The sequence below is a fragment of the Engraulis encrasicolus genome, chromosome 2 (genome assembly GCF_034702125.1).
Source record: "Engraulis encrasicolus isolate BLACKSEA-1 chromosome 2, IST_EnEncr_1.0, whole genome shotgun sequence".
In the NCBI taxonomy this organism is placed as follows: Eukaryota; Metazoa; Chordata; class Actinopteri; order Clupeiformes; family Engraulidae; genus Engraulis; species Engraulis encrasicolus.
In genome coordinates this window covers 19,379,624-19,399,953 of record NC_085858.1, presented here as the reverse complement: position 1 = coordinate 19,399,953, position 20,330 = coordinate 19,379,624, and the positions used below count along the sequence as shown (strand labels likewise).

General features: G+C 44.4%; 1 protein-coding gene across 4 annotated transcripts in view; it reads right to left on the bottom strand.

Annotated features, from left to right (window-relative positions):
* Positions 1 to 19,651, bottom strand: part of LOC134469952 (myosin-10-like) — a 130,506-nt gene extending 110,855 nt beyond the window's left edge. The window contains exons 1-3 of one of the 4 annotated variants that reach the window (XM_063223991.1): positions 19,518 to 19,651; positions 16,284 to 16,661; positions 3,403 to 3,559 (exon numbers count right to left, since the gene is read on the bottom strand). In XM_063223991.1, coding sequence (XP_063080061.1) covers positions 3,403 to 3,559; positions 16,284 to 16,628 — 502 coding nt within the window. In that variant the 5' untranslated portion in view covers positions 16,629 to 16,661; positions 19,518 to 19,651. Of the gene's footprint in view, positions 1 to 3,402; positions 3,560 to 16,283; positions 16,713 to 19,146; positions 19,497 to 19,517 lie in introns of those variants that run through there. The other 3 variants (XM_063223984.1, XM_063223978.1, XM_063223999.1) reach the window with 3 other exon arrangements.
* Between the last annotated feature and the right edge of the window lie 679 nt (positions 19,652 to 20,330).

Here is a 20,330-nt window from a genome sequence, read left to right as displayed (position 1 = left end):
CAAGTGGGAAGCCTCAGCCTTGGATCCCCTGCAGGCCCTGTAGGCAGCGCTGGGCTGGGCTGGGGAGCCCTAAGCCAGCTTTAATAAGAGAACGCCGCTCGCCCGGCCTCCCCTGCTCTCATCTGCCTTCATTACAAGGAAGGGGAAAACACGCAGCAGCAAATCATCAGCAGTCGCCAAGACAGGGCTCCATTACTGAGCAGCAGGGCCCTACAAAGGCAAAGTGCAGTAACTACGGCAACATTGAAACCAGAGATTCTTTAAGTATATAGAGATATGCCAATGTAATAGGTTGCTATGGGCACCTAACATGAACAGGTTCCGGTCTGCCTAAAGGGGCGTGTCATAATACTCCTAGCATTGAATAGAACAGTCCTTAGGTCTGCCTAAAGAGGGATTTCCCCCCCTCCCCCTTGCAATTGTAGAACCCGGAAACAATGGTCCAATGGAACCTCTCTCTTATCTACTCTCTCTGTTGAAACTGAGGGAAATACAGAGTTCAAAAGGGAGGAGCAGGCTGTTCCTTCACAGCCTCCTGCTGCAGATGGGCTCGTCAGCAGGCCTATTCACTCTGTGCTGATAACACCTCAACACTACATTATAACAACATTGCTATGACAAGGCCAGGAGTCTTGGAAAACCGATTAAGACTTGGTCATTAACATGTTGGTGACGATAAGGTTATATAATAACAGAGGTTCTGTGTTAAGGGGATGAAAAGAGGAGCCAGGGTGACGCAGGGAAAACAGGGGTACAAGAGCTGGCTCGGAGGAAAAGGAGCAGAAAGATGGCACCATGGAGATTACTACACTGTAGCCTCTTTGCACAGATGTTCACTCATTGATGAAAAGACTAGACTACATCATAACAACATTGCTATGACATTAACAAGAGCATTGAGTAACAGATCAAGACAATTTTTGGTGAGGGGAAGGGTATAACATAGGCTCTGCGCAAAGGGGTTAATAAGTTATTGCATGATACTGCCGACAGCCCAAGTCGCCATTACACACACTTGAGGCCTTCATACAGTATTTGTCTCCGTCACCTGTCACCCCTTATTTTGAATTTTAATGATGGGGAAGGATACTAACATATAGAGGACCTTTAATTGAATAGCCCTTTGATTGTGAACTGTTTCGTTAACATTTCACATAATGTATACATACAGAATGAAAGAATAAGGACATATGTAGGTGGGTCAATGTTGTTTTTTTGGGCTCAGGCAGTACAACAGCTAATGCCCCTAAATTAATTAGTAATTGGTCATTAATGAACTGCAATGAATGTGCTTCTTAGATAATCCACTTAGAAAAAAGAAAAATAATTTAATCCATACAATAGTGAGGTGCTGCTACTTAAACGTCATTGACCCAGGTACTGTACCTCAGTATGTAGATGCACAAGTGCCGCGCATGAGAAGACAGCAGAGGGGTCAGTGGCCTGATCCTTGGACACGCGCCACACACCAAATCCCTCCACCACACACCCCTTTGCCTACACACGCATGCTGCATCAGCCACGCTTGGCTCACGACCAGCACATCTTATGTAAAGCAGGCCTCCAGAATATTACTGTCAGGCAGCGGGCCAGATTGAGTTGTTAGTGAAAAGTGACCAGTGTTTGTGAGAAGTGGAAAATGGCAGATTTTGCGTTTGGTCGGCTTCATTGTTATTGCTTCATTCTGATTCTTTGGTTTCTGGCTGTGCATTCTAACAATTCAAATGGGTCGTTGCCTTCTTTCAAAAGCTGCCTGAAAAGAAATTGTACTCTGTTGGTACTTGATTGTTAATTGCTACTTCACATATTCTGGTTCTTCAAAGATTCATTGGTATTTCACTGTGATATCCACAGTAATAACACTTCAATGACAGGTCAATTGAGGCTAATTCCAGAGGACAATTTGTGTCTAATCCCTACTACAATGAATAGAAATAGGACTCAGGCACATTAAGATTCATATAGGAAGCTTGAGGAATTAGGCCACAACAGTGGAAAGTCAGGCTTACGTGTGTGGACCACTACATACAGCGCCCCTGCCCATAACCGTGTTTCGATTGGGCTGGGAAGCGCACCACATGTCTGTCTGGTGGGAGCAGGCAGGAGGGAGGGAGAGGAGCGCTGAAGCGTGACAAACAGTGACTGCGACCCTGTGGCCTATGACCCAAAGCACACACTAATCCACAGGATTATGAGGCAACTGTTTGCTCACCAAAACTCACCACGGCAACGAGCTGGCCAGCGCACCACCACAGTAACGTCGACCACTTAAAACAACACAACACTACGCTCCCATAACACACACACACAAAGACGACAAGCTGAGGGAGGAAGACCCAGCCAATCGTCATCATGGTGGCAAACATGGAAACCTGGCTCTCTGTTGAATTTCAGTAACCACAGGGCAAGTGAAAAACACTGTGCGAACATCTCAAGAGACAGATGATGCTAAAAACCACACCAATGTGTAAAACTAAGTCACTGGAAGTTCCGTTTGGCTTCATTTCTGAAACTTCACTGTCAAAGCCAATGTTTTGTGAAGCTAAAGGTGAAAAGTATCAGATTGCTCCAGGGCCGGCAGAGCGGACTAAATCGAGTAGACGTGGAGGACCTCTTCTGTTCCTCATTTATCTTCCTGCGCAGGCTTTGGAAGAAAAACTTGCATAACCGCATAACTCAATATCCAGGATGGCCTAAATGTATCGCCTTTCAATTATAAATGGAAGAACAGAATGGACAGTTAGCCTCTGGTATGCTGTCCCAACTCCAAGCTCAAGACAAAACATCTTGTTTTTGAGGGGTCTCTCTCTACTTTCGGGAGGCTGGAGAAATAACAATCTCAATTTTAATTATCTATTTATTAACCCATTTTAGCCTAAGGCACCTGCTTGCTAAATGCCTAAGATCTTTTGGGGAAAGGTCCCCTCAGCCTAATGAAAACCTAAATATCTCAGCCTCCGAAGCACATAAAAACATGAAATGAGTTGCATTGCAAAGCTAAGATCCTCCTCTTGCATTAGAATGTCTCTCTTAGCTCTGTCATACTCATATTTTAATAAAAATCTCAAATCTCATGAGCCTGAATGCTGTGTCTATGTCGGTCCAGGCACCTAGGTCAATGCAGTGTGCAGAATCCAGCACCAATGGGTTAAGCAGGAGGAACGCCTCACCTCATTTTTGAGAGGGTACCCTGTCAATCTGGACAATCTGGATAGATAATAAGTGGAACTTGCAGGGGCAAGCCCACTTAGCTACACATAACTCAGTAGTGGGCAACTCAAAGACTCCAAATACATCCATACAACCGTTGTTGAGATTTCCTGCACCCCATAAACAGAGATCAGAGGCAAGAGGGGACGGGGCGGGGGGTGTCAAGTGAGCTCGTAGTAGCAGTTTGCCTACCTTGAAGCATGCAGCGGTACGCCGACTCAGAGATGGCGTAGATGTGCGGGGGCATCTCGTGCCGCTTCTTGCCCCGGTACATCTCAATGATGTTCTCCGAGTAGATGGGCAGGTTCTTGTACGGGTTGATGACCACACAGAAGAGCCCGGAGTATGTCTGTGGAAGGAATGAGAGATTATGAATTATCAGCATCTCAATATTACTGCCATTAAAGGTTTCATTTGTTCATTAGCCTACAAATGTTTTCTGCAGAGCCCTTCCTTAGCGTGTATTGGCATGTTACGGTGACTAGGGCTGGGCAATATGACGATATATATTGTTATCGTGATATAAAAGTGTATATCGTGACCTTTCTCCCATATCGTTTATATCGTGATAGTAATATCAGTTGTATACAATTGAATATCATTTAATTACATTTCATGTTGTCACAATACACACTTTAAGTTCATGTAACTGTAAAACTAACATTAAAAAGACCCATTTTAAAGAAAAATAAAGAGAATAACTGAAAACGTACGTAATTGTGCTATATTGTGATATATATCGTTATCGTGATATAAATTAATCTATATCGTGATATAGTTTTTTTTCCATATCGCCCAGCCCTAATGGTGACCCAGTTAAAAACTCGATTGATTATTAGGCGACAGTGTGAGTGCGTCTCCTCCACTTTACATTCAAGTTTTACATCAGATGAACTTCAAAAAGGATAGAGTCTCTTTCATGTTTCGGTGATTTAGTCAAGGGTAATCTCTTGAAAATGTTTAATTCAATAACTCATTGAACGAATTCCAAAGCAAACACCTTCACGTTTAAATCCTGGCTGGATGGATATGCACAGTATTTAGACATGTGTTAAGTATAATGTGATGTTTATGGTATAATGTAAAACAGGACCAAGTAAGCAGTCAGAAATGTAGGTGATTGGCACACACTACACTAGGCACACAAATGACCTTATTACAGAGCCATATCACTTTCGTTGCTCTTTGATCAGAGGAATATTATGGCAGGAGGAATACTCAACTTAAGTTTCTAAAAAGCACCCAGAATCTGGTGATGTCATCTGATGATGTACAATACAAAATGAGCACACACAGTGTGACTGTGTGTGTGTGTGTGTGTGTGTGTGTGTGTGTGTGTGTGTGTGTGTCAGTTTGTGTATGCGTGCATGTAACAGAGATGAAAGCATGTGTGCAAATGTTTACAATGGGTATGAAATAGGACCCCCACAGAGGCTTAGCGGGCTGCGCTCATCTCCATCTCAGACCACCCAGTCTAACAACTGTCTGGGCTGCTCAGAGGCAGAGTGAAGAGGAGTGATACTGGAGGAGACAAGTGTAACTTTATGGTTGCATAAATAGGCATACCTGCACTCTGACTTAATAGGTGGAGGATTACAACGAGGAGATTTACGGCATTTAACAAAAGGTATATCAAGTGTTGTGTATACAACACTTCCAGCCATATGAGAGGGGTGCACAGAAAGTCATGTATCTGAGACACCCCGACACACACACACACACACACACACACACACACACACACACACACACACACACACACACACACACACACACACACACACACACACACACACACACACACACACACACACACACGTGCAAGTGTGCACACATACACAGGCAGGCAGGCACATAGGTCCATGCCCCATGTACGCACGCACATGCACACACGTAAAAACACACACACACACACACACACACACACACACACACACACACACACACACACACACACACACACACACACACACACACACACACACACACACACACACACACACACACACACACGAAAACACACACACAGAGCCAGAGAAGACTGCAAGGGCCCTAATTAGCAGCAGCAGCAGAGTGAGAAGGGATGAAGTGAAGGAAGGGAGTCTGAATGAGTTGGGCTTGGGCCTCAGCTGGATAATGGATGGATAGTCATCTGGAGAGGTGTGTTTGTTGATGTTAGGGACTCCAGGGACAACCCCCCCCACTCCTCCCCAATCTCCTTCCACACACAGCGGGGAGCAGATCCAGATGTGCTGTGAGCAGGGTGGCCCGTGGCCAGGTCACCAGGTCACATCATACACGTCCATCAACGACTACTACCGCTACTGCTACTGCTGCTGCTGCTGCTGTTGCTGCGTAATTAAGTATGGAGGATGATCTGTCTGTGTGTAGGAGGGTGTTGGAGTTTGTGTGAGTGTGAGTGAGTGTTTGATGTGGTTCTGCTGCATGCATACATGTTGAGGATGATTTGTCTATATTTGGGAGTGTGTTGGAGGGAGTGTGTGTGTTTGTTTGCACATGTGGGCCAGAGGGAGGGGAACAAGGGAAAGTGTGTGTGTGTGTGTGTGTGTGTGTGTGTGTGTGTGTGTGTGTGTGTGTGTGTGTGTGTGTGTGTGTGTGTGTGTGTGTGTGTGTGTGTGTGTGTGTGTGTGCGTGTGCGTGTGCGTGCATGCCCGCGTATGTGTGTGCCTACTACCTCTGTTCTGGTGTGTGTGTGTGTTTGTACCTATCTGTGACAGGAAACAAGACCCAGAGAGAGATTGAGTGCCCTGTCCCTACTCCTACTATCGTCAATAATAACATAATCCCACAAGCAACTGCCAAAATCTCAATGACGCAATTCAGGGCACTCAACCATAGCTCAATCAGCCCTCTTACTTCATAGAGCAGCTAAAAAAAGATTAGTGTCTCAAGAGCCATTCAACGTAACAGCATAGTAGGGAGCACAGACGAATATGTGAGGACACTGTGTTTGATGAATAGAGACAGAGGACAGGAGGCAGAGATAGAGGACAATGAACAGTTGGCAGACAGCAGGAGAACGTGAGACAGGAATGTGAGTCAGGAATGTAGCGAGAGAGAGAGAGAGAGAAAGAGAGAGAGCGAGCGAGCGAGAGAGAAAGAGAGAGAGAAAGAGAGAGAGCGAGCGAGCGAGAGAGAGAGAGAGAGAGAGAGAGAGAGAGCGAGCGAGAGAGAGAGAGAGAGAGAAAGAGAGCAAGAGAGAGAGAGAGAGAGAGAGAGAGAGAGAGAGAGAGAGAGAGAGAGAGAGAGAGAGAGAGAGAGAGAGAGAGAGAGAGAGAGAGACTGCATTGTGGTCAGTTTGGCTAATTAGCACATCATCTCTGATTGTGCTGACTGGATGGCAGCAGTGTGAGTGTGAGCTACAGGGGCAGTGCAACGCTGCTGCTCTCCTCACCTCCACGCTCACTTAACTGCCTTCAAAATGAGGGGAAGTAAACAACAACACATTGGGAACAAGAATCAGATAGTCGGAGGGAAGGCTAACGTAGAGACTTCACACAAGGCCAGAGGCAGGTTCAGAAAGCTTTTTTAAAAACTCTGCCACAAATTTGTTCCAGCCAATTCAGTGAACTAGCTGATCCCCATTCGCACACTCCTTTAGCCAGGTTGATGAGATAATTAGTGTTATCATCACCTGTGTTAAGAGCACAGGCAGAAGAATAATAATCTGCCACGGCCTTTACTTTCTCAATTCAAATTTATTCACCCCCGCGAAGGAGTAGAAGAAGAAGAAGAAGAAGAAGAAGAAGAAGAAGAAGAAGAAGAAGAAGAAGAAGAAGAAGAAGAAGAAGAAGAAGAAAAAAAGAAAAGACAAGGAAAGAAAGGATGGGCACAAAGCTAAACATGGCAGGAGAATGAGAGAAAGAGGGGAATACCATAGGAACACTAAAGACATGGCATAAAGGAGAGAGAGAAGTGAGGGAGGAGAGGAGCACAAAAAAGGAGAGAGAGAAACAAGGGAGGAGAGGAGCACTAAAGGTGAGGAGGGAGGGACAGGACAGGGAGGAGGCATAATGCTGTAACTTAACCTTCCAGCTCCATGTTGTGCCACATTAAAGATGCAGCGTTCCCCTTATCCGACGGTGCTAGACTATAAATAACCAGGCGGGTCGGGATGTTTTGCTACATCAAAATGCACCCACACACGCACGCACACCTCCCTGGCGACCATGCCTGATACCACCCCCACCGGCAGACCCAAAAGGTGATGATATGATACACAGGGCAACTTTTTGGGAAACGATGCTATGAAGCTGTTGTTTGAACTGTTAATCACTAGAACACTTTTAGCAAGGATGCTTAACTGCCATGAACTGCCAGAAACACTCCTGATTCACTCTTCATCGCTGTTTTTCAACCTGCCTTTTTTGCTGCAGAGACTTTTTCTAGTATTCTGCATTTTCTTTTTGCTTTTTTTTAAACTTTTGTCAGCAAAGGGACGTTTCATTACTTGTGAACTTCGATTTATGAGCACATGACCATACATATCTTGTATCTTGTGTCTTTTATCTAAGAGACCTCAGATCAGCAGCAGACAACTTATTTCACATCATTTCATCAGAAAATACAATCATGTTGTCCGGCCACATTGGCTCAAAACGTTGCCCAGTGTGTCATTACCTTGAGAGAGAGCAGGGCAGGACACCCAGAGATGTGTCTGACTGGTACTACCAGAGAGGCCACAGCACTACAGAGTAAACAGGGCCTTGACTCCTCTTGCAGTCAGTCGGCTTCCTCTACCGGCACTGCGGAGGGGGAAATCACGTCTGGAATGTTTAGATACACTCCCGCAGTTTATCCCTCCAGAATCAGATGAATGGGTGGCTTTGGTGGGGGGGGGGCTCACTGACTAAGACGATTCATGAAATCGCAAGTGTAGACTGGACTCGGCGACGTAGTAAGGCGGGCCACAGAGAACTTTTCATTGTTGTTATTGAGGGGTTTGTTTCCCCCCCACTCCTCTAAGTTCTCTTCCTCTCATTTTCTACAGTTCACCTCTCTCTCTCCATCCCTCTCTCCCTCCCTCCCCCTCTCTTCTCTTTCCTCTCTCTCCTGTCATGTAGAAGTGCTTGACATGCAGTGTAACCAGAGCCTGTAGCAGCAGGCACACCAACAACAGCAGCACACACACAGACAAAGGCAAAGCCCCAGCAAACAACAACATCCCTCAACCAGGCCAGGCCGATTCATCGACCCCAAATTCTGATCGAGGTAAAATTCAGTTCAATCACAGTCATCAGCCTATTAGGGCATATCTAATCGCCTCACATCACATATCTAATCGCCTCACATCACATCACATGGCAGAATCCTGAAGCTACAGACCTTTTAGACCACCAAATAGAAAACAAGTTTCACAATGTCTGTTGTGTGCTAATGGATTGGTTATAATAGCCAATATAGCATGGAGTAAACAAAGCCTTTACGTTTGTCAGATACAGTGCCATAGAGACAGCAAGGTTTCAATCCAGCTGCTTTCAAAAGACAAAAAATAGTGATACAATCGATATGAGAAAACATCGAGCAGTTATGGCCCTATATTTCATATCCCAATCATAGCCTCAACATGATGAGGTGAGGGAGTAAACAGCCAATATATTCTAAGGCCTCTCCCTCATCTACCATATGGCTTCTTCAGTGCCATTGAGTAAAGCAGTGGTTCTTAACCTGGGGTGCGGGCACCCCCTGGGGGTGCGCCAGAGATTTCAGGGGGTGCGCTGAATTTTGTTTGTGTTCAGGTTGTGACCAAAAATTGCTAGTGAACATTATAATTAGGCCAAATCAAAACCAAATTAAAACATGTTCTGGTCCCCATGAAAAGTCATGAAGGTATTGATTAATGTCTCAAGCAAGAATCATTGTAATTAATCACTTAAATCCTTTTTTAGTGCGTAGATATATATAGAAGTTTGGGTTGGGGGTGCGCGGCTTGTCTTGGGCACAGGAAAGGGGATGCGTTAAGGAAAAAAGGTTAAGAACCACTGGAGTAAAGTATCTAAACCCACATTGCTCCAAGGACTGTATCTACAGTGAATTAAATGTGTGTAAATGAAAGGACATGGGGATATATGCAGCTATAATATGTGCCTCTAAGGGCTGTGTCAGCATCTATACCCAGATACTCCGAGGCCTGTTGCCTGTACCTAAATAACCGCAAGTACAAATGTAATGACATGGGAAAATAGATAGCAATCATTTCTACCTCTAGGACTGCATCGGTGTGTAATGGCCATGAACACCCTAGATAACACCCTCACAGTCCCAACACAACTGAAAGTAAAATTTATTGACATGGGGAAAATATACTGTAAGCATCTCATAAGCAACCTACCTGCAGACCTATGCCTGTGTGCCCCAGCCTAATAGCCACCCCGGCTCACCCTGCAGGGCCCTAACACAGCAGCCGCGGCAGGTGAAGGCCAGGACACATCGATCATCCCTGTCCTTGACTCAGCAGTGCGAGGCTTATTTTGGTTGGTTGTTTTTATGTGTACACTCAGTCCACACTCTGCCTGAAGACAAACATCAATACATGGCCCTTCAGAGAACCCTCCTGGCCACATTAAGTCGATATCAGCTCCATTCCGCTCACAGCTCATGCCATGAAGCTCCCCATACAGAGTAATGAAATGTTGCTCATTAAAATAGGTTGACACACTTTCAATAAAGGGCTCCAACACAGTTAATCCCCAGCAGGGTTATGTCTCTACAGTCCTCTGTATGTTATCTCTCTTCTATTCCTTCGCTCTTTCGATCCCACACACACACACACACACACACACACACACACACACACACACACACACACACACACACACACACACACACACACACACACACACACACACACACACACACACCTTAGTGACTGGTAAGACACACCAAGAGGTCAGTGGGGCGTTGACACCATAACAAAGACTTGGCCCTCTTCACTGTGTTCACAGCCAACCAGCCAGCCAGGTAGAGATGTGTCAGATGTGTTCTCTTTATGAAGGCCCCTCCACTCCGCTCCGGACCAGACAGCCCACTCAACCTTGCACAGCCCCTTATACTCTGCCCACGGTGTAGCATGTCAAGCACACAAAGGTCCCCTAAGGAAATAATGCAGGGGGCTGGCTGGGGCCAATGATCCAACCTCCACTCTCTACCTGTGGCTGTGAGTCTTCTGAGGCCCCCCTATGCTCAGAGGCGCATCTTGCCACCAGGCAAGGCAGGCAGCCGCTTGGGGCCCCCAAGCCCCGAGATAGTGAATAACAGCCCATACTATACTACAGTAGTGGTGATTTTGGTGCAAATGTTCATTCTTTTCCATTTTTGCTTGGGGCCCCACCTGAACCTAGAATCGCCTCTGCCTATGCTAATGTGTTCTGCCTTCACTGGATGATTAGGTGCGAGATGAGAGGTGGACTATTTCCAAGAGAACTCTATGATAGTATAGGCGACATACAGTATATAACAGGGAAGAAAGCAAGAAATAATTCTGTGCCTGATAGGATACCACCACATTTTTGCTATTGTTTCAAGGTTTTGGCATTTATATCAAATATCATAAGACTATGTCTAGTATTGAATGCTAAAATGAGAGTAAAATCGTGAAAATTATTCTGTTGTGTCCAGCCTAAGTAGTTTAGGTAGATAACTGACATGTGGTTGTTTTCTGCTCTATATTACCACATTATTTTCAGAGCAATCATTTTATTTCACTTTATATTTTGATGAATACTATGTCAATAAAATTATAATAACTATATTTCAACAATAATGCAGTTACTGTGTCTTTGCTTTGTAGGGCAGTGTACTCTATTGGTGAAATCGCTTCTGGTTTGCCCAACAGTCCTGACAATCCAACCCACGAGGTATTTGAGGAACATTGTTCAGAGAGAATATGAGACCAGGAGATGACCAGCAGACCTCTATGATGTGGCCAGTGTGACTGAGTTACCATACAAACATGAAGCCTGGTCAATCAGCTGGGACAGCTAGTGCCCATGGCTAAGGAAACAATGTGTCAACATCAAGCAAACTATCATTTTAAATGATTATTCACATTATAGGATAATGCCATTGATTAAGATCACCTTTTGTATAACCATGTTAAACATCCAAATAACCACAATAAATAACTGGCTTGTACAACCTGACAAGTTTCATAGTTAATTGCAACCACCGTCTTGGACCCTGGTGTTGGGGTGAAATAAGGATAAAATATGTTAAACTGCTTTTATATGGTTGGCTCGGGAGAGATAGCTCTACTCTAATGCACACATTATTTGGCACAACCTTTACTGTACCACATTGTCAGGCTGAAAGAGAACAAGGGAGACCCACATGCCCTGAGAGCCAAGGGAGACAGAGACGCAGAGACAGACAGGCGAGCTCAGGCTGACAGACGGACGCATTTTTAATACGCAGATCCCTGAGACATCCTGACAGCTGTGGCTAAGCTGCGATGCACAAAGGACGGGCTTGTTCATCATCACAGGAAATCAGGTCTGTGAGTCACAGCACATTGGCCCCAAACTGACTAGACAGACAGTCCCCCACAAATAAATCTCTGCCCCCTTCTCACAATGCTGAAGTCACCCACTCAGAGTGGCCGGTCAACTCCATACAGGGACTTTTCATGGACAACAGTGGGTGACAACTATCCTGTCCAGTCACCCCTGTGGCAGCATATACGATATGTACAAAGCAAAGGCCATCATGTTTGTCTTATGATTAGGCTTTGAGCCATGCAGAGGTAAGCTGAGGTACAACCTTTGCCCGTTTCCATTATGATGACATCATACACGCACAAATATTTAGGAGCAGCTGTGATTGAGTGTAGTCAGTAGTACAGCACTAGTGTGAGGCTGGAGGTCATGACTTGGTAAAGAAGGGTTTCCAGATACACAGCAGGTGAAAAAATTGACATTGATTTACCTCAAGGTAGCTCACAAACAAAAGTACAAACGCAAGACAAGATGAGATATCCTTTCAAGAAAAGAACGTAACATATAAGAGAAAAAAATCACTTAAGTTTCCTAGATAGGGCAGAAAAAAATAATAATTCTAAGCCTGCGATTAAGCTTAACCAAACATTTCAAAATTGTTAAGGCCATCTACTAGCAAACATGAAATGTAGCTTGCTTGGGTGTCCTATGGCTCTTTGCAGCGACCGTGGCTGATTTATTGCAGCCCAGCCTGATAGATGAAAGAGGGGTGCAGAATCAAAGGGATGGAGACGACTGTAGATTGGAGAAGGGAGTTCCATGTCACCTCTGGACCACTTCCCCCCTATAGCCACCAACTGACACAGCAGCCTTTAAATAAGCCCCCTCTAGTGCAGTCTTCAGACTTAGAAGGCTGGACTAGGCTCTGAAATCTAAGAACGACAGGAAACAGTGTTTCCCACAGAAATTTTGGAAACTATGGGGGCAGCCGGGATTTTTTTTGTCCGGGGGGGGCGGTCTTTCCACGGGCCTTTTTTTGGGGGTGGGGGGGGGGGGGGGGGGGGGGGGGATTCACGTAGTGTAAATGCAAAATGGCAAAACAATGAGTACAGTATGACATTGGCGCATGGAGAAACTATAGGCCTACGCCTACATTTCAGCCATTTATATTTTGAGAAATAAGGCTACATAATACACATGCAGGGGTCTATGTAATGAAAAAAATAATAAAACAAAATAGGAGCAGAGATAAGAATTTAAGATTGCTGTAAAATTGTTAACGCATAAACAAAAAGGGTCTAAGAGGGTAGGCAATGCATTCTCCCCACACACACATTCTACATGAGGGGTGCTGGTCACAGGGCCAGTTTTTCAAAATTCCTCCCATTAAAAGGGCTGAACAACATATTACACATTTATGTCTATATTCACTTTCATTACACATTCATTTCTATATGCAGCCCGATGTCTCCTCTGCCTTGTCAATGAAGGCCTGTCACCTAACTCATTACAACTGTAAAACAAAGCCTGGGGAGTGTTAGTAAACTCATCCCAACTGTCCCTTCTCGGAAGGTTTTTTTTTTATTGCTCCCAAACCCAAGTTAACTACAACAACTTGACAAGGCTTTTGATCCCTCTCTCTTTCAAGCACTTGTGGTTTTCGCTATAGGATGTATTTACTCCAGGAGGAAAATGCGAAGGAAATCGTAATTGAAATCGCTTTTAACAAACACGGAAATCGTAAAAAAAAAAAAAAAAAAAAAATAAAAAATTTAAAAAAAAAAAAAAATTTTTTTTTTTTTTTTTACATTTTCGGAAACTATGGCGGCCAAATTTAAACTATGGCGGGCCGCCATAGTTTCCTCAATGTATGGGAAACACTGAGGAAACTATTGTGGCCTGTAAAGATTATGATAGGAAAATCCCAAAAGAAAAAAAAAATATATGTATGCTTACAATAATCAAACATTTCAAAATGTTGATGTCCATCTACTGACAAATGTGAAATGTCTTATCACCTACACAATAAATGCTATCTAAACAACAGACTTGCTTAGATGTCTTATGGCTCATTTCAGGGACCATGTCTGACCTGCCGGAGGGATGAGATAGGGGCGCAAAGTCAAAATCATGGAGACGACTATAGATTGGAAAGGGGAGCTCCATGCCACCTCTAGACCACTTCACCCCCACTTCAGCTTCTCCAGTGCTCACACCTACCAACTGCCACAGCACAGCAGCATCCAGATACTCTACTCCAGGCTTCAGACAACGTGGCCCTTTTCTCACCCGCTCCTTTAGAGCGCAAGCTTGGTACACTTGTCACATACATGTGAAATGTCCTAAATGAACTCACAGTACGCCGTGAAGACAACTAGGACCACCCCAAGCAGCGACATGAAGCATTCGTTATCATGAAGACTGAACTTTGAGATAAGAAATGCTTTTTTTATAAACCGTTCAGATAGGGTATTCACCATTTTCACTTTTAAAGCCATAGTAAATGATTTATTGCCATGCATATTACCATACCATGCATTTTCATAGATAGTGGAAAATGTATTACAACATTTTCATAGATTGTAGAAAAAGTACTACGTGGGTAAAAAGCTGTGGTTTTAAAATTATCAGACCAAATTCCAAGGGTTCTGTGATATGAAAGAGAGCACACAAGCAATATATCCGCTAAAGCGGTAAAACAGAGTCATTCCTTCAAAAAGTGTTTTTGATAACCACTTTTTATTAGATCAGGCCTGCCCCATCCGCAAGTTCTCCGGTTTGCTCCTAAAATCCAGATGTGTACGCAAGAGAAAGCAAAGCCCCATCTCTTCTCTGATGATGGCTGATGGGTGTTGACACAGCCTTGTGGTTTTTGGCAGCCGAGAATTTTTCATAAAGGCAGAAAAATCCATCATGGCCGCCACCGTGGCTCCCAGCGGCCCCCAGAAGCGGGTCCCAGGTGAGGGCCAACCCACATACTATTTCTGGAATGCGTGCCACTAAATGGGTCAAGATCATGCAGATCTGACGGCACGGGCCCACTCTATTTAGGCTGCCATTGCACAGCACTACACTGAAAAAATGCAGTGTTAATTCAACTCTTAGAGAGTCAATTTAGCATCTTCTAGAGAGTGTATGTGGTCTCAGAGTAAATGTTGAACTAACACTGCACTTTTTATTGTGTATCCACTATGAACATTCTCAGTCTCAAACAGAAGCAGCTCTCAATTAAAATAGTTGTTGGACATTGGTTAACAACATTCTCAGATCACATGAAACTGATCATTTGGCTGGAGAATAATATGGACTTCAGTGGGGATACGTACAAAGGCTGTGGTCAATGACAGGGCCATTGTAAAATAGGGTTGTTGTTTTATGGTAGTAGTAGTAGTAGTGGTGGTGGTGGTGGTGGTGATCATAGGGGTGGTTTTGCTAGTAGTAGAAGTCCTTGTGGTAATGTATTGCTTTACTTCAAATAAACGTTCATTTCAATGATTGTTTGGTCTGATTACAACACAGACTCCACTGGTGATTGGTGAAAAATCTGGGGAACCCGGATGGCAGGGCAATGTTAACACAACGGTCTTTATTAGTGGTAGTAGTAGTAAAAAATATATATTTATTCAACTTTAAACAAATTTGTGCAAAAAAAACCCAATTAGATCACAGCTAAAATAAATTGCTTAGGTCTGTTTACCACACAGAGGCCGCTGATGATTAGCATGAGGACTGGGCTAACTGGATGACATGGTCATGATGCTAAGACGACGATGCTCTTTTAACAGATGTGACTCAGAGGATGCCTGTGTCCACTGGTCCCAGTAAGACTTTCAGGGGAGTAGCGTCTCTCTCTCTCTCTCTCTCTCTCTCTCTCTCTCTCATTTGAAATCAGACCAAAGACAGCCAGCCAGTCTGAGAGCAAAGCCCTTCACTGGGCTCCAGCAGAGATATAAAGCAGCAGGGGAAAGTGTGTGTGTGTGTGTGTGTGTGTGTGTGTGTGTGTGTGTGTGTGTGTGTGTGTGTGTGTGTGTGTGTGTGTGTGTGTGGGTGTGAGTGTGTGAGTGTGTGTGTGTGTGTGTTCCTGAAGACAGGAAGGGTAGTCTAAGCAAAAACAACCAACCAACAACCTGATGACCTGGGGCCGCATGTTGGCCCTAAACTGGGTCTTCATTTATGAGGGGAAATCTAGCGGAGATGAAAGAGACAGGGCAGGAAGCACACAGGGTCACTCATAGACTAACTTTACCCACACACACAGAATCTGTCTAGTCAGGGACAATTCAAGAATGAGATGCTATGCTTGATGGACTTGGATCAACAGAAAGATGAACTAATGACATGAAATGTACTTAATCTACCTACAGAAAAATCTTCAATCTTCGAGACTTATCAGAGACAGGAAATAAGGGCTGGGCCCGGCCATGGCTCAAACGGTTGGGGCACTGACTGTTATACCGGGGATCCGGCTTCCATTCCGGCCCGAGGTCATTTCCCGATCCTGCCCCATCTCTCTCTCCCCCACGCTTCTTGTCACCATCTCACACTATCCTGTCAAATAAAGGCATAAAGCTCCCTAAAAATACTTTAAAAAAAATAAAAAAGACACAAGGGTTAACTCACATAGATGAGTCCAGAGTAGTATCGGTCCTTGAGGTTGTGCAGCACGGAGGCCTCGTTGAGGCAGGTGAGCTCGGCCATGTCCTCCACCTTGCTGAACTTGGGCGGGTTCATCTTCTGGATGTCGTCCTTGTTGACCACGGCCTTCTTGCCGTTCTCCGCCAGCTCCACCATCACCTCCTCACCGCGTTCCTCTCGTATGCTGGCCGCCTCGAAGCCATGGCGCTCCGAGGGGATCCACACCAGCTTCTTGGCCGTCCAGTCGGCTTGTGTGGCCGGGTTGTACACCACCGCCCGGTCCACAAACAGGTACCGCTCCGGGTCCTCCTGCCCAGTCCGCTGCGCCATCTTGGGGTACCAGGGCTCAGATCAGCTCACCAGCTGGGGTCGAGGAGAAGAGAGGAGAGGGGATGAATACTGTGTTACTCTGCACTAAAACACACAGAAAAACATCATAGAAAGGAGACTTCTAAGGACTAGTTTCATCATCACTAGTTTCATCCTGGTGAAAGAAGGTGCAGCTTTAAAACAAAGAAACAAAGAAACAAACAGTAAAGACATACCGGTAAGCCCAGATGTCAATCATCCAAGAATAGGTTCATTCTAATCGTTAAAAGACCTAGAATTTCCTTCAGTGAAATGATGAGACATACACAAGCTGGCAATGATCATAATTGAATTGCTGATGAAAGTCACTGTATTCTTTGACATGCGTTACATAAGCCCACAAAACGTGCAGTGAGGTGTTCTTCATTGGTCTTCCCAATTAATGTGCGCACCAGTTCATCACTGAAAGTTGCGCATTCCAAACTTCGCCCAACGCATTCAATGTATCAGGCAAGTTTTTCAGCGTGTTTTTCTCATGTGAAGTTCAACTGAAGTGAGAGGCCTGGTGACCATAATGAATCATCGTTACATGCTCGGCAGAGTTACACAGGCATGACCCATCTGTTGCTTGACACCTGTTCACAGCTTGAGAGAGTACTTCGACAGCAAATGTCCACTAACACCCCCCCTCCCATCTCCGACCAGCTCTTTCTGTGCTAGTATCAGAATCGAATATTATATTGAATACAAGCGGTGCACAAATTAAATCGCGTATCCTATTTTGTAATAACACATTTATCCACGTCTAAGCAAAGCCAACACTGGTGTTAACAAAGTACACTACCTTAAAAAGACAGTTTACAAAGTTCAACTACTTTCCAAACTAACCTATCCAGGTTGAATCAGCATGAAGGCAGTCTTTCACATGACGTTTATTACTGGTTTGGCACGTCTAATATTGTAATAGAGTTCTTCAGCGGAAGCGGAAGCATGTAGTAGATTGTAGTCTTTCATGTTAGCATTTAAGGACGTCCTGGTTCCTATCGGCTTCCGGCCTCCATTGGGAATGAATAGGGGTAAATTTCAAATAAGCTCCGAGTGCAAGCACGCGCTTAGCGAACCCCCGCAAACTGTCGAGGGTGTTAAAAATAGGCTGTAGGTATGACATGGTTGATCATTTTGTGTCAAACTTCGACATAAATACGATGTTGCGTCCATATGCTAAACCCGGAAGCTTTTGGCGACTACAGAAACGGCGCCAGTATCTAACGGCATGTACGTGCGGAAGGTTGTACCCATGGCAACCAAAGGAAAGTATGTAGTTCGGAAGTTTTAATGATCAGAAAGGGGTTAGCAATATTGAATTATAATCGTCATGATTTAACATGTGAATACACCAACATGATGATACGATCCGTTCCACTAATGAGAAAGGGATGCGGGGACACGCTAATGTTCGTTGTTGCCGTGCAACTTATATTTTTGCCAAACCTGAATCTCTATGGCGTTTTGCAATGTAAAAAATCGCCAGGGAACCGGTAGTCCAAACGCCGCATACAAGTTGACGTCAACGCTGAAGAGCTCTATTATCATGAAACTTTAGATGGGAGTAGTCGACCTCTGCCAACTAGACTGAACCTAACAAAGGGACACACATACACAGCAAAGTAGGCTATGTCAGCTCTCACGAAAGCTGGCACCGTGTCGCATTGGTGGCGCTGCTGACCAACAACACTTTGCGGTAGCCTACTAATTTAGCTTTGCTGGTGGTACCGCATTAGATTAACGAATACTCATTAATTTGCTCCGACTGGAGAAATTAGAAATTGTTCTAATTCACAAAATGCTAACCTCCCAACACTCCTGGTCTGACACACTCTGACGACTTAACAATAATAACGGTGGTCGGGTGGAGCTGTCGGGGCGCGCGGGTCCCCGCGAGCCAGACGGCACCAAGTGTTGTTTGATGGCTGCTGCTAATGGCTAACATGCGCGCAACATAGAACTATTCAAGTTGTACGCAGATAATATTATAGACAGTTTCTCACGCCATTCAAAAACGCGCACTCTTTTTCAATACCCAGCCATGGTCAGCAGATGTAAGTATATGCATTAATCATTTCAGAATATCCATCTCTTATCCAAGCAACATTATTATGTCAGTTTTAAAACATTAATGTTAGCCCCCCTCAACTTTGTGTGGGTGTCCTATGTGACAGACCAGACTCCTATTAGACCCCTGGTGTATACTTTGTCACGGCGAATAATAGGTTAAGAATGCAGCAAGGCATTTGAAACACCAGCACGAAATAGAGGGGATATACTTCAACATAGTTTAATTCAACTAATGAAACCATTCACACGACAAACTCTACATTTCAAGGGTTTCGTTGGTCAGCTAGCAACCTGAGAAACTATGCTAACTGACCTCCACTCAGAAGTACCCATCCATCCCATTGCGGTGAAACTGCTGTCAGTATAATAATAATAACTCCCGGCCAAGATGGCTAGACTAACCAACAGCCTTGTGGGTTCTTACCTGGGGTTGTCAACGAAGAGCCGAGGGCAGTGTTTTGCAATAATAGACCGCGCTCCCTTTATAATCAATTTGTTGTACGCCACGCGTCTCTGCAGAAATTCCAGCATCTATCTCTATGCGCTACCCTGGCTCGCCAAAAAGATAGAACTACTCCCCTACAAGACGGCCCCTCCTCGACAGGAGCCAACTTGACCGCTACAACTCCCGCCTATGAAATATTCTACACAGGACGGGACACTGTGTCGCGCACCTAATTTTACATTGACCATCATCCTAATTGAGTTGGATGTAATGTCTCACTCGCGAATAAACACAGCACGTCATTTTCCTAATGCTTCACGCATTAGTCGCCCGTGGTGTAATGTGCTTACCTCTGCTTAGCTCGAACACGAATCGGTAGGCTAAACATTTTAATTGGACTTGGTGGGAGCCACCAGACATCAGCCAGCACGGCACAGAATCAAGATGAGTAGTATACCATGTCTCTAGGTTCCTAGGCTAGTATTGTGACTTTTATCATAGATTGCGCACTTTCCATTGAACTTGTGCGTCAGAAGGGGTTTCTGCTGATGTTAAATTATTCTCCAAAAGGGTGGTTCAATCACCTCCTAAATGCTCTGAGTAAAATGCCAGATATTTCAGGCCAAGTCTAACGCAAAGTGTTCTAAGTTTGTGTTCCCAATAGAATCTATTTTCTGGGTACCTGATAATTGCAAGGTTGGCTTTTCATAGAATGGCGCCATCTGGTGCAGAAATCTAAAAGTTGCTTTCATTCATTCAAGATAATTTCGATGCCAATTAAAAAGTTGATTCTTTGTAAACTGATTGGATAGCAGTACAGTGACCACAATGTCACAGTATAAAGCTTTTACAACCACTTAGGTTTGTTTTCTTCTTTCCTCCAGTCCAGCCTCTTTTGATTTTCACATATTTGCAGTATTTCCAAGCATTATCCACGAATGTGCATATCATTTTCTTAGTTTTTTCAGTACTTAGATTAATTGGATCAAAATTATTAGCATAGCTTAGCATAATCAATGGAAGTGAATGGAGGCATTAGCATCAAGCCACACATGATCACAGGACAGGATTAAATAGCTGTTTAGCACTCTGGTGAATTTTACATTCATTTTAAAGTACTTTATAAGTACATTTGATTATGTTTTATTTGCCCCATAGATTTG